General features: G+C 41.0%; 2 protein-coding genes and 1 pseudogene across 9 annotated transcripts in view; 2 read left to right on the top strand and 1 right to left on the bottom strand.

Moving 5' to 3' along the window:
* Nucleotides 1–1,344: 1,344 nt before the first annotated feature.
* On the bottom strand, nt 1,345–3,079 carry LOC131680965 (bifunctional 3'-5' exonuclease/ATP-dependent helicase WRN-like; annotated as a pseudogene).
* A 5,778-nt stretch (nt 3,080–8,857) lies between these two features.
* On the top strand, nt 8,858–10,185 carry LOC131681987 (cyclin-dependent kinase 7). Its single transcript, XM_058963113.1, has 2 exons — nt 8,858–9,002; nt 9,079–10,185. Exons 1-2 carry the CDS (start codon nt 8,949–8,951, stop codon nt 10,048–10,050), a joined length of 1,026 nt encoding a protein of 341 aa, XP_058819096.1. The 5' UTR covers nt 8,858–8,948; the 3' UTR covers nt 10,051–10,185.
* A 1,090-nt stretch (nt 10,186–11,275) lies between these two features.
* LOC131685322 (phosphorylase b kinase gamma catalytic chain, skeletal muscle/heart isoform) overlaps nt 11,276–13,592 on the top strand; it is a 51,585-nt gene continuing 49,268 nt past the window's right edge. For 4 of the 8 annotated variants that reach the window (XM_058968972.1, XM_058968971.1, XM_058968970.1 and 1 more), the window contains exons 1-2: nt 11,277–11,594; nt 11,776–12,234. In XM_058968972.1, coding sequence (XP_058824955.1) covers nt 12,143–12,234 — 92 coding nt within the window. In that variant the 5' untranslated portion in view covers nt 11,277–11,594; nt 11,776–12,142. Of the gene's footprint in view, nt 11,595–11,775; nt 12,235–13,592 lie in introns of all 8 variants that reach the window. The other 4 variants (XM_058968968.1, XM_058968964.1, XM_058968966.1 and 1 more) reach the window with 3 other exon arrangements.

Genomic DNA, 13,592 nt, shown 5'->3' with positions numbered 1-13,592 from the left:
AGGTTTATCTGGGTCATCTCCATCACCGTTGGCCTGCAGTCGTCTTCTTGTAAGCTGGACATTTAAAGCCACCCGTCTGATGGTCGTTTCCTTCCGCTGGGGTGAAAAGCAAGCACTTCGGCCTCACGGTGTTCCTAAAACCGTTATTAACAAAGAAAAATGACCATAAATTTGTCATACAGCATTCGAAAGATACAGTATTCAAGCATCTTCTCAGTGAATTTCAAAATGATCCATCGAGGGATTCGAGAGAAATTGCAATTTGAAGTTTTATGACACGTTTCATAAGGCTTCCAGCGACGGTCGTCAAACGGTGGGATAACAAAATTCTCACAAGTTTCCTATCTCATGCCTCCACGCGAGTCTAAGTCTATTGATGACATTTGGTTCTTAGACCGGCGACGACTGGGTGCTATCAGCCTTCTGCCGATAGTAGCAGAATGAGAGGGTGCGAACAGATCTAGTCGAGAAAACATTGCCGTAAAAATGAATAGTTGATCGGAAATTAGCCCCAATACGAATAATCTGACTAGTATCTATGATCACGGATCAATACGTATTGAAAATTCGCCGCGTCTGTTTTTATGAACCTAATTTCAAGCTCCGTTATTGCTAACAAGCCCGTGCATCAGGTTAACAATCCTTTATATTTCCCTCCAGTGTTCGTTATTATCGCTCGTATACTTGTATTCCACAAATCTGATATGGAAAATAAGAAATACTTTCCCTGATTTATAACATCTCGCGCTATTTTTGCCTATATAATGTGTCACTTCGAGTGGAGTTCAAATTGCTTTTGTTTAGGGAACATAGTATACTCTCGGTAGCCGGCTGCCCAGAGTTTAAAAAAAACCAAAAACTAAAGAAGATCTCTTTTTCGAGTGATCGTGCACTCGAAGACTAACTAAACAACTACGTAATAAAATATGCTTTACAGGTCGCATCGCTTGCTTGGAGCGAATCCTAGACCTGATACCCTTCCAAACTACCAACTCCGCGACACCTATGGAAGAGTCTGATGAATCGTCGTCCTTCCGTTAAGTAGGTGGAGCATCAACACTTCCTGGCTACCTTATCCTTTATCCTTCCCCGTGAACGATGGAGATGGGGGCGGCCGGCAATGATGGCTATCATGCTGTTGAGGTTTTAATATGGGTCGAATTGGTATGAATTCCTACTTACCATTTCCTAAGCAACTCTTATTAGATAATCAGCAGTCAAACATGATGAAGTCAGTGTGCAATCCGCCAAAATCATCGTCACAACGCAACGCAACGCAACGCAACGCAAATCATATTTTAACTAAAAAAAATATTTATTTGAAACATGACCTCCAAAATGCATTTAATGCCTTGTGTCGAAACAATCGTTGCTCAATTTTTTCCTCAGCAGTAGCAACGCATCCCTTTTGCCAACATCATCGTCATCGCTATCAGTATAAATTATTCGTTTGTTTGATAGCCTGCTTCCAGACATTGCCGCACTATTGGTCGTTTTGAATCTGAAAGTGGGTTGAACAGCCCTTGTTGGTTTTTCTGGAGATGGCTCTACTATCTGTTCAATTTTAGTCTGTTTTTTTCTGGACTCGGACCCATTGATTCGTCAGCGCTATCATTGTAAATGATTCTCCTGGATTTGTAACTATTGTTCGTAGTACTCTCGGCTTGAACATTGGAGCCTCCACCAAAGGACGTATCACCTTTTATTACTGACTGTTCCAATGCAACAATTTCATCCAAATCGAAATCTACTTCCTCGTCATCAATGCTGATACAATCGGTCATTTGGAGTTTCTGATCCTCTTTCATACTGTTGATTGCTTCCCCTAACTTGCGATCAATTTCCACGAAGCTGTTATCTCCGACAGATAATTCCTCGTCTTCATCACCCTAAATATTATTTGCGGGTGGAAAGGGTTTTACTGTAGGCACTGGAGCAATATCATCTTTCAACTGAGCATGTAGCGATTGTAGCTGTTGCCTTACGTGAACATATGCCAGTGCCAATTTAATTTGATCGAATGTAACATGTGGGAGGTATTGATTGGAAGATTCGGTTTGATGTGCTCAAACAATCTGCCATCGCCGTCTAATCGAGCGAATTCTTTCCAGCCGAAAGAAAAGTCATGTTTGATTGAGAACTTGCACTGACAGGTGGTGGTAGTAGGTTAGGGAGCGTCTTTGGCTGGCTTTGAAAGTCCGATGTTGTATCATACAGTGGTTACACTTGAACCTGCGAATCAAAGTGGACTATTCATTCGTATTCCATTCTCAAAAATGGTAGATATATCAGTTTTTCGTGTTATCAAAAGAATACTTACAAATCGTAGCGATTTGAATATCTTGGTTGTTGGTTTCATAGACAGTTTCCGGTTTGATGTTTCGTACCATTTTTTCGCCTTCGGAATAGTTGAATTGAATCATGTAAATCAGAACAAATTTGTTATAATCATTTGGCAATTTAATTTTGTTCAAAAATCCTCTTTCTAGCAAAACGGTTAACGCTTTCCACCAGTCCTCATCTCTTAACTTTTCGACACCGTGAAGGGATTTTTAAGGTAATAATCATTTAGTTTCTTGCCTTTGGAGTCGCGCAGCAGCACGATCGGCAGCGTAATACCAGTACCACCACCGAAGGCTTTGATAGCTTTCGTATCGCTTACTGTCTCTTACTCCACTAAGGCGCTAGTCGTTCGGTCACATTTGTCACAGCAATGCTTGCGAGGTTCGACTTTATCATTGTCTCCTTCAAAATATCAGGATAAACCGCCGTCTGCAGTCTCTTGTGTCCAAATATTTGTGCATCTTCTTCGACAAAGCTTCCAAATTCTTCTGAACTCCACCCTGATTATATTCTCGTGGTAGATCATATGTTTTGAAATCAGCACGACTCCAAAACATAATACGCTTGGATGGTTGACTATCCCGGCCAGCTGTACCAGCTTTCAAATAACTTTCTAAATCCTTCGACGCACCATAGTGAATGACCGTCTAGCATCCGATTTGTCGATTCCCATTCCGAAAGCTATCGTAGCCACAATAATCCGAATGCGGTCTCTAACAAACCTGATTTTTAAATTTTAGCTATGCACTTGATTTCAATGTAAACAATAAAAGTGACAACTCCCACAAATTCACCGCACACTGAGAATAAGTTCGAAAACAAGTTCGAAAGTTGTATAAATATAAGCTGTCTATAAAATTATAATGTTATTCTATAATCGTCTATAAATCTACAAAAACAGTATAATTGTATAATAATTCATAAGTTATTAGAAGTGTCACGCCCCTTGGGCCAACGAGCTTAACATTTAATTTACCGGATCATCAGAAAAAACTTGACCCCGCGAGTTCGCTGTTTCAACCGATGCTATATGTAGATGATTTATTTTGACTTTGTCAACAAACGATAATTGCAAAACCAATAGCATACTTGGATCAAGGAGCGTTGCCAGTTTTAATATATTTCGTTAACTATGGGTTGTCAAGGCCAAACAAAACAGTTGGGTAGCGTAACTTGTTTGTTCCGTGAGCCAAAAAATGATGACCCTTTTTTATGGGACCTTGGCGTATTTAATTTGTATTTGGTATAACGGAAAGAACGGAAAAACGACTCACCTGTAAAAGTAGGCTTTGGAAATATTTTCGTTTTTTTTTCGGAAAATAATTCATTTGCGAACGGACGTGTTTAAATTCATTTAAGCGGAAACAGACGTTCCGAGAAAAATGGCGTCGAAAAGGAAGTCGGAAAGCATGCCCTCAGAGCGGTAGGACAATGGGCCAGTCGGTATTGATGCAAAGGAACCACCGCGGTAAGTTAACAATTAAAATAAGTATTAGCTTATTTTACGGTAACCATGTAGTAAATCAAATAAAAAAAAGAAAAACCATTGAAAAAAAAAGAACGGATTATGCGATATGTTAAATGAAAAAAAAATGAATCATGCGATATGATAAAAGAAAAAAACAAATTGAACTATGCGATATAGTGCGTAGTTAGCAATTGAAAAAAAATAAGAAGAGCAAGTAAGCCTAGAAAAAAAAATCGAAATAGGGCCCAAATATAAAATGAATAAAAAGCGATTGAAAAAAAAAGTTTAAAATGATTGATAAAAAAAATAAATTTTAACGACATTCAACTGCTAGAGATTACTGGGTAGGGAAAGTTATGAAACTTAGAGCCATAGTACTCAAGTGAGAGCAAGGATGTGAAGTAAACAGATCGGAAAACTAGAAGTGGCAGGGTCATTAGAACAGGCTTAATATCGTACGGGCTTAATCTTTGTCTTCTGTTAATGAGGGTCGAGCTTAGGCAGAATAACTACGAATCACCCGAGTTCACTAACATGTGTCCTGAAAAGGTAGACGTATCTATCTTTACCGTGACAACCGACAAAAATCAAGCCACGCAAGATCACCACTGAAAACCTGTCGAGGATTAGCATCAATCTTAATGATGATTGCTGCTGTTCATCTCTGTTTGCCTTTTGAATGCCGGGATAGATTTTTATTAGACTATTGTCACTGTTCTTACAGTCGTAGCGGGTTTGCTACATTGTGTAAGGTAATGGCTGTGTCTACAGCGGCTACCCACCGCTGCCGATGGATTCCCATCAGTTCCTTTTTCTTTTTTCCTTTTTTATTTCGACTATGTTAGTCACATTTTCTTTTTTACGACTGGTGGTATCCAACAGGGAAAACGATCGGAAATGGTGAGTGAAGCTAAGCAATCATGTGAAAAAAAATCCCCACCCAGAGGCGAGACTCGAACTCGCAACCTTTGAGACTCCGGCCCAATGCACTAACCCTTATGCTATCCCTGGGTATGGTGACATCCCAGAAAGAACATATGATTATCCCACTGGCGACGGTGATCGTACCCTGCCTGCAAAGCGAGGAATCACACACAACGGCAGCTGATCACCCCAACACATTTGATCTATTTAATTTCCCCGCCAGATACCAAGGCCCGGGTTTTTATAATCGTCTGATGTCTGATGATGATAATTTTTAGTTCATCAGCCATCGTACTTCGGTGGGTGACAGAGCTAATGAAGTGTGCATTGGGCCGGAGTCTCAAAGGTTGCGAGTTCGAGTCTCGCCTCTGGGTGGGGAATTTTTTTTCACATGATTGCTTAGCTTCACTCACCATTTCCGATCGTTTTTCCCCGTTGGATACCACCAGTCCTAAATAAGGTATTGGCACTTAAGCCAAAAGACCAAAAAAATTGAATTATTAGTTCTTTTTTACATTTTAACAACATTCAATTAGCTAGAGATTACTGGGTAGGGAAAGTTATGAAACTTAGAGCCATAGTACTCAAGTGAGAGCAAGGATGTGAAGTAAACAGATCGGAAAACTAGAAGTATCAGAAGTCATTAGAACAGGCTTAATATCGTACGGGCTTAATCTTTGTCTTATGTTAATGAGGGTCGAGCTTAGGCAGAAGAACTACGGATCACCCGAGTTCACTAACATGTGTCCTGATAAAGGTATCTATCTTTACCGTTACAACCGACAAAAATTAAGCCACGCATTTTGGTTCTTTGATGTTTCCATTTTAGAAAATCGAAAAAAAGGAATTCCAAATTCGAATCAGTTCTGAAAGAGCTAGCAGCGGCTAAGGCCAACAATGCATTGTTGAACGAAGAATGGAGTAAGTTAGTACAGAGCTATCACGCTTCGTGTCTTCTGTAAATCAGATGTCGCTTTCATCGGTAACAGTACCAGAGTGCAAACCATCAGTGGGCAGTGAAGAGATCGGACGACAGGATTTTGAAGCATGGAAGGAGCTACTGTTAGATTCTATGCAGCTCGCTGGCATTGTGAACGAAGCCACACAGTTTATAATATTCAAGCTTAAGGCCGGATAAAAACTCCTGGAGATTTTCAGGAACACGAAATCGACCAGCGAGGCTCCAGATCAAAACGATCATCCATTTTTGAATGCGATGTTCCGTTTGAAGGCGTATTTCACTTCGGGATCGGACGCCATGCTGCAAAGAAGAAGATTGGCTTTAATGGAGCAGAAACACGACGAAAATGATCATTTATTATGCGGGTTGGCGCAACGGCCAGATTGTGTGAGTTTGTCGCAGATAAGGAATTCGAAGAGATTGTTAGTACAGTGGCAGAGCATGCACATAACCGAGGAGTACATACGGCTGCCCTTAAACTACTAAGCAGAAAGGGAACATTTACGGACCTAGTAGACGAAGTTCGCGAAATTGAGGCGATTCGGTTGAACGAGGAATATTTCAACAAAAAGCATGGTGGTCAGAATCAGGTAACGATTGCACGTGTAGCCGAAGCAGAGGCTTATCAACGCTACAGTGGAAGATCGGGTCGTGGTTGGTATGATACCTAACACACTCCCCGGGGTGGAGCTGTGTACGCTCGAAATCCGAATTGGAGAGGATCAAACAGTTCGATTCCGCAACGATGCTTTAGGTGCAATAGCTTGTATCACAAATCGACTAATTGTTTCGCCATGGATAAAATCTGTCGGAATTGTGGTGTGAAAGGACACCTACAACGTGCACGTCGCTCATTTGTACGGGATAAATCTATGCAGCAACAAGGTGAACACGTGAGAGATCAAAATCTGTCAGAAATTTCCGCTATCCGCTAGCACAAAAGAGGAGGACAAACTTGAAGCTCAGATCATTCCAGATACCGTAAGTGATACATCTTGAACAGTACTTATGCAATTATGAAATAATGAAATAGAATAATAACTCATAATTTGTTAAATTGGACTGGATAATTGAATTCTTAATAAAGAACATTGAACCAGATGTTAAATATAATATCTGACAATATTTCAATAATTGAATTGAGTTTAATAAAAAAAATAAAGAGAAAAAATACACGACCATGCTACTTCCATGGTTGCGCAGCTAGCACATGTTCGAGATGATGGAGTGATAAATGCTTTAGTATCAGGATTTCCTTGTGAATTTCTTATAGACTCGGGGGACAAGTTAACACGATTACCGAGCAGTTGTGCAAGAAGATAATCGAAAACGAGGATTACAAAAAGAGTTTGCATAACATGCAATACGGATCAGATCATACTCTGAAAGCTTATGCTGTTTCTGGACAGATACCAGTGATAGGGATGCTTGAAGCTTTTTTGTTTTTGTATTATACTACCCTACAAACAACCTCCCAAAAAATGTTTGACGCAGAGTTCTTCCATCAAATTAGAAAAAAATGCATTTAATTTCCATATTTGCACCAACTTTGCACTCCCTCGCAGAAAACTTTGTTTAACAAATGTCCTACGCTACCAATGAACTGTTTTTCGCTTTTTAAAATAAAATTTGAAGGCTACTGTACACCTCGGGAATTCGATCGCGGGATTTTGTTCTCCAGCCATTTCAAATGGGAGATGGATTTTCGATTTTCCGTGGCGGAAAAAAAGTATATACGGAAAATGAACATTCCCGAAGCGTAAACTGAATTTTGGAAAATGTCACGGTTTTTTAAATTTCTCCACACCAAAAATCCGGGCGGAAACAATTCAACATGAATTGTTTCCGTCGGGAAAAATGGTGTTTTTATTACGTTTAAAAATCTGCTGTTCTGAAGCAGATTCTGGTATTTTTTAGAAGCAGTAGAAGTTATATTTTGTCAGTTTGGAGAGATAACGGCGAAAAATTTTCCGTGATAAAAATCCGGCGCAAAATCCCGGCACAAATCCCGCGATTAAATTCCCGAGATGTACAGTAGCCTTTACAGTTCGGGTAATGGGTCACGGGATTTTGCACGGGATATGTGTCGGGATTTGATCAGGGAAAATTTTCCGCCGAGATCTCTCCAAGCTGTCAAAACAAAAGTTCTGCTGCTTCTAAAAAATTTCAACAGTATCAAAATTGCACCGAATGTTAAACCTAATAAAAATACAACTTTTCCCGTCGGAAGCAAATTGTGTTGAATTGTTTCCGGCTGGATTTCTGTGGACAGTTTTAACATGCCGTGATGTTTCCCGCGGATGGGTTTACACTTCATGAAAACTGTCATTATTGTGTAGACTAATTTCCCGTCACGGGATTTGAAATTCCGAGCTATATTTAAAATACACAGGGACCAAAATCCCGTGACACGTTTTCCGAACTGTAAACTAGCGTTTATACTTCATGAAAACTCTAGCCAAACATGTCAAATGGTCCTCAGTGCAAATGACAGTTTCTCTTTGATTACTTTCTCCTTCGCTAATAACTCGGCAGCTTATACGTTTGTTACTCAACTCTTAGCAGGATAAGCTAGTCGGAATCAGAGTTTTTCGATATATCTTGAAACAATATTTAAAAGCTTTGAGATGAAGCCGTAATAATCGAAAGAGAAACTGAACAAAGAGAGGCTCTCATTTGCACTTAGTACCATTTGACATGATTGTCGAGAACTGTTATTTTTGTGTAGACTCTTCTCCCGTCACGGGATTTGAAAACTTGAGCTCCGTTTAAAATGCACAGGGACCCAAACACCGTGACACGTTTTCCGAACTGTAAACTAGCTGAAGTAGTGTGATGTAACGAACTCATGATCCCATGGTTCGATAAAACGAAAGTAATTTATCCGGCATGGATTGGCTCTTGAATCCATGGCTGTGCATGTGCGAAAAGAAGAATGTCGAACGAAAATTAAGGAGCCAGGATTGTCACGTCTTGTCTTGGGTCCAATTAAAAAGCGGTTCAGTTAAAAAGTATCCAACCAGCGAATCACGACTGTACTTAAAAGTTTATCATGGAACAAAACCCTATTCCAGTTTTTTACTACTCCTCGATACCACCCAGCTCTACGTTTTCGAAGTCATTAATTTGTTTACCTTTATGTTGCACTGTCATAACACGTTTTAAGTTTTTCCGTTTGTCGCATTGCATTCGTTTGAAATTTTCAAACAAAATCAAATCTTTTGAAACATTGGTGTCTCAGAAGCGCCCAACATGGAAAGTCGATTAAATCGCTATGAAAAGATAGATTTTTTGGGCGAAGGTCAGGTGAGTAAATCGCTGCAGTGTAAAATCGCTTTTCAAAATAGTTCAAAGCTCATCCATCATTCAACCATCCAACCAGTTTGCCACAGTCTACAAGGCCCGGGATATCGAAACGAACGAGATTGTCGCGGTGAAGAAAATCAAGATCGGCAATCGGGAGGAAGCGGCGGATGGAATCAATCGAACTGCATTGAGGGAAATCAAATTGTTGCATGAGTTGCACCACGAGAACATTATCGGTCTGATGGATGTATTCGGTCACAAGAGTAACGTTTCCCTGGTGTTTGATTTTATGGATACAGATTTGGAGATTATTATTAAGGATCCGAAGATTCTGTTGACTCCGGCGAACATCAAGAGTTACATGATTCAGACACTGAGAGGACTGGAGTATCTTCACATGCACTGGATTTTGCACCGGGATCTGAAACCAAACAATTTGCTACTCAGCGGAAGTGGTGTCCTGAAGATTGGTGATTTTGGTCTGGCAAAATTCTACGGATCTCCGAATCGGTTGAACACCAACCAGGTAGTGACACGTTGGTACCGTAGCCCGGAGCTTCTATTCGGTGCCCGTCAGTACGCGACCGGTGTTGACATATGGGCAGTTGGTTGCATTCTAGCTGAACTGTTGCTTCGTGTGCCGTTTCTACCGGGTGAAAGTGATCTGGATCAACTGACGCGCATTTTCAAAGTTATGGGAACACCGACCGAGGAAAATTGGCCTGACGTTAAAGCGCTGCCGGATTACGTACAGTACAAGTTTGTTCCGCCCATTCCGCTGCGGGATATCTTCACGGCAGCCGCTGACGATCTGATCGAGCTAATTAATAAGATGCTGGCGCTGTACCCTCCGAGCCGATGCAGCTGTTCGGAGGCACTGATGATGCCTTACTTTTCGAACAAACCGGCTCCCTCGCTGGGAAGTAAACTGCCAATGCCGGCTAGTTACTACGCGGGAAGTAAGGAGGAGGATAAACAACCGGCGCTAAAGCGAAAATTGCCGGATAGTGTTGATGGGGGCACGCTGCCCAAGCGGTTGCAGTTTTGATGCGGATAGCGGGTATTTTTGTATTGTAGGCTTAAAGTTTAATGGAAATAACTTATTGTTTGCGATTCTTCAAACAAGTGAGGAATATTTTGCCGAAAACGGGATTTTCAATAGTTGTTGATACAATATATATTTTGAAAAAATAAGCTGAATTTTTTTTTGTTGAGTTTGTTAATAATTGTTGATATTAAAAAGTGACACGTTAGATTCTTAAGACTGGATAAGGAATATGGATTAATTACCAGTGTTCTTGCCACGACAGAAGAGCTTCCCCAAGTTGCAGAATTTGACTACCTTTCTGACTTGATTCTGGAAGCAGTAGAGCAAAGATAAATGAAATGAATTCCTAGCGTGACAATAGATGGTCGAATTCAGTGATATAACTCGGCTAAAATTTCCTAATCGGCCAAATCACACGTTACGCGATTTTCAAGATTCTTCTTAGCTAGTCGTTATAACTCCTTTTATTTCTTATGATTATTACAGCGCTGTAATAGAAATTACCAATAATTTTTCAGCAAATATCGAAAGTCACTGGTTTTGGCTAGCATATTATGCAAACGTAAAATTTAACAAGTTATTAACGGAAGAGAAAGTGAACAATTCCAGTATTGTTATTGCGCACTTCCCACCAACCTGGACTCCGCACTTTCAAAGTGCGAGTGATCTCAAAACTGCGAGCTGTCAAAACACATGTATTTCCAGTGATAGATATGGTGCTTTCATAGACAGACCAGTCCAACTAACCAGTCTATGAGAAGAATTTTATGAAAGAGTGGTAAGTGCGCAGTGCGGTTAGAATCCAGTTTTTAGTGCCACACAAACTTCAAAACTTGTGGTAGTTGCCTCCACTATAGTTCCAGCATTGACATGTTGATGGCGTCGTTAGAAACACATGGTGCCATGTGTCGCGCATACCTTTGCGTATGACGACTTACCGTGCTACTTTTGACAGCTGTTGGATATTTCAACCATAAATTTTGAAAGCAACGTAACTGTTAAATTTACGAGCCAATTTTACATTCTTGTCGTTAATAACTCGGTCACTTTTACGTTTCCTACTTAACACGGTACATCATATATTAGTCCCGATTATCATGTTTCGATAAATACTATAAAATTCTCGAACAGTTTTGTATTAGCGCCGTAATAATTGAAGGAAAAAGTGAACCAAAATGTAACTTATTGGCAGTTACGTTATTTTCAAAAAATGTAGTAGATTTACTAATGGTGTGCGTTTCATTTGCCCATTCACAGTTTTCGGTAATAATCTTTTGGCAGTATCTAGAAAAAGAGTATCTTTTTCTGCTTTCGTAGTTAATTATTTCCAATTTGCACCTTTCAATTTACGAGCAAATATTAGCGAAAATCAACATTTTGATACAGTGACTAATCCGCAAAACTGTGCCTAACCGTGTGCCGTGTGTGGAAATTGCAGTGCTTAAAACCCTTTCGTTGTTTGGCTCTTTAGATTGCCCTTTGTTGGTCGTGTTTTTCACCAGACGTGTCGAGCCTCCGAACTAGTGCCATGATTATTTGAAAAAGTATGTTTATCTGTTGTTGATTTTTATCTATCACCCATAAAGTTTGTATTCGGCTCGCTCGATCGTTCTGATTCGTCTCACTCTACTCACCCACACGTTTGTTTTTGTTGTTTGCTGTGTGCCGTGCTTGCTGCATTTCTATCGGATCTCCCATCTATCGCGGCTGTCATTCATCGTCTAGCAGTGGAAAGTTGACAAGACGTAAGAGGACCGTATATACATGAACAGGCAGCAGTAGAGAGGCGCTTTAACCTTTCTGACATTGAAACTGTTCGTGCGGGTACGAGCTCACTTCTCTCTGTGAATCGGTACAGGCAACAGCCAGAAGATTTCCGTTCTAGTTCCCGGTGAAGTCGCTTCGAACGGAAACTGAATGGCCAGTAGCAGTTAATCCGGTAGACGCAATTCTGCATTTCGGTTTGTTTTTTCTTTCGTTTTTTTTCCTGACGTTTCCGCTGTTCCGGTTGATACCGTGGTGATTTGTCGACGGGTGTCGGTGATTTTCCGTCGTTAGTGTTCGGTGGAGGAAGATTAGCGGACGGAAAAGGATGGCCAAAGACGAGGAGGACGATTTACTGCCCGATAAGGATGCTGCCAAAGGATTCTACGCCAAGTATGAACCAAAGGAGATTCTCGGAAGGTAAGTACCTACCGTAATAAGGGCTAGTTTTGGTTTGTGGGTGAGCGAGATAGGAGAAAAGTTCAATCTGCTTCAATTAAAGTTAATTGAGGGGCGCTTCGGAATCAATCACTAGCGCTGGTTGCTCGGCAGGGCACGATTGAGTATTTATGTCAAAAATCGTAGGCGATTGTGGGATAAGTTCGACGCATGCGGAAGTAGGTAGTTCAAATTTTAGGTCAGACGCAACCTTTCGAATGCGCACAACATTAACGCGTCGCTAATCAATCGCAGCCGTAATACCTCGGGGACAATTTGATAGCTAAAAATTCTCAATTTTGTGCACAGTTTTTGCTTTCATTCGAACTAATTGGGTGGTTAGTTCTATTATTACCGCAGTTGCGGTCGACAGCAGAATGACGCTTGAACACAACAACAATCGGTCGACTGATCCCAGTATAAATGTCTTGGCCCCCAATTCGTCCGCAAATTAATGAACCGATCGAGCCTTAAAGGCGGTAAAACTTGGCCGGTGGGGAAGTAGTGGTAGTGTCGTCATCGACCAGGATAGTGACGACAGTGACCCAACCTCCAACGCGCGAACTGATAATCGAGAACACTGACTTGCCTCTCGGTAGCTGTGTTGGTGTCGGTCGCCCATATGCTTTCGTGCTGTAGCTATATCGAATAGCATTTAAAACGGTTCAAACGACGCACCCACAGCCGCGAGCAAACGAATCGAAATGTAAACAGTGAGGCAAATGAAGCGCGCAATACTTAGCAACGTGGAACAAGTTTGGTTGATTTGGTTCGGTGACTGGTGGGATTATTTTTGCACACACTGGGACACTTCATCAGCCAAACTAGAAACGATTTATGATGTGCCATTGCTCGTTTCGGGGAGACAATCAATATTGAAATTGATGATCCTCACGCGTGCGATCGTTAAGATGGTGTTGTTGTGGAACGGGGCATACAGAACAACGTTTGTCGCACTGCGGGCGCTTGAAGCCTGGTAGAACAATCAAAAATGCAAGCTCAGCTAGGATCCTGTTTCGTTTAGGTGTTAATTGCATTACGCTTGATTTGGTTGCTTTGAACCCGCACCAAGCTGGGTGTCATACCACGATAGATCTAAGCATTGGTCGCAATGGTTCGTCTCCTACAAAAAAGCTAGGCACGATCGCTTTTCTTTCAAAAACCACCGGTGGATTGTTGTTCAACTTTCGTGATTCGGTTGTTTTCAGTCGAATCTTTTGGATTGTATGTGAATGTGGTTAGATTAAACTGTTCTGTGTTTAATACAATATTGCGCCTTACTCGATTGTTCTATTTAATCACATGTTCAACCGCCATACTGCTGTTCCTTGTCGTTTACC

This window comes from Topomyia yanbarensis, chromosome 2 (assembly GCF_030247195.1).
Source record: "Topomyia yanbarensis strain Yona2022 chromosome 2, ASM3024719v1, whole genome shotgun sequence".
Taxonomy (NCBI): domain Eukaryota; kingdom Metazoa; phylum Arthropoda; class Insecta; order Diptera; family Culicidae; genus Topomyia; species Topomyia yanbarensis.
Note: the sequence above shows the minus strand (reverse complement) of the source record. Positions and strands in the feature narration are given on the sequence as shown.

Coding starts and splice junctions, on each gene's coding strand:
- LOC131681987 (XM_058963113.1), top strand. CDS start 8,949: ATGGAAAGTCGATTAAATCGCTATGAAAAGATAGATTTTTTGGGCGAA. Junction 9,003..9,078: donor ATTTTTTGGGCGAAGGTCAG/GTGAGTAAATCG, acceptor CCATCCAACCAG/TTTGCCACAGTCTACAAGGC.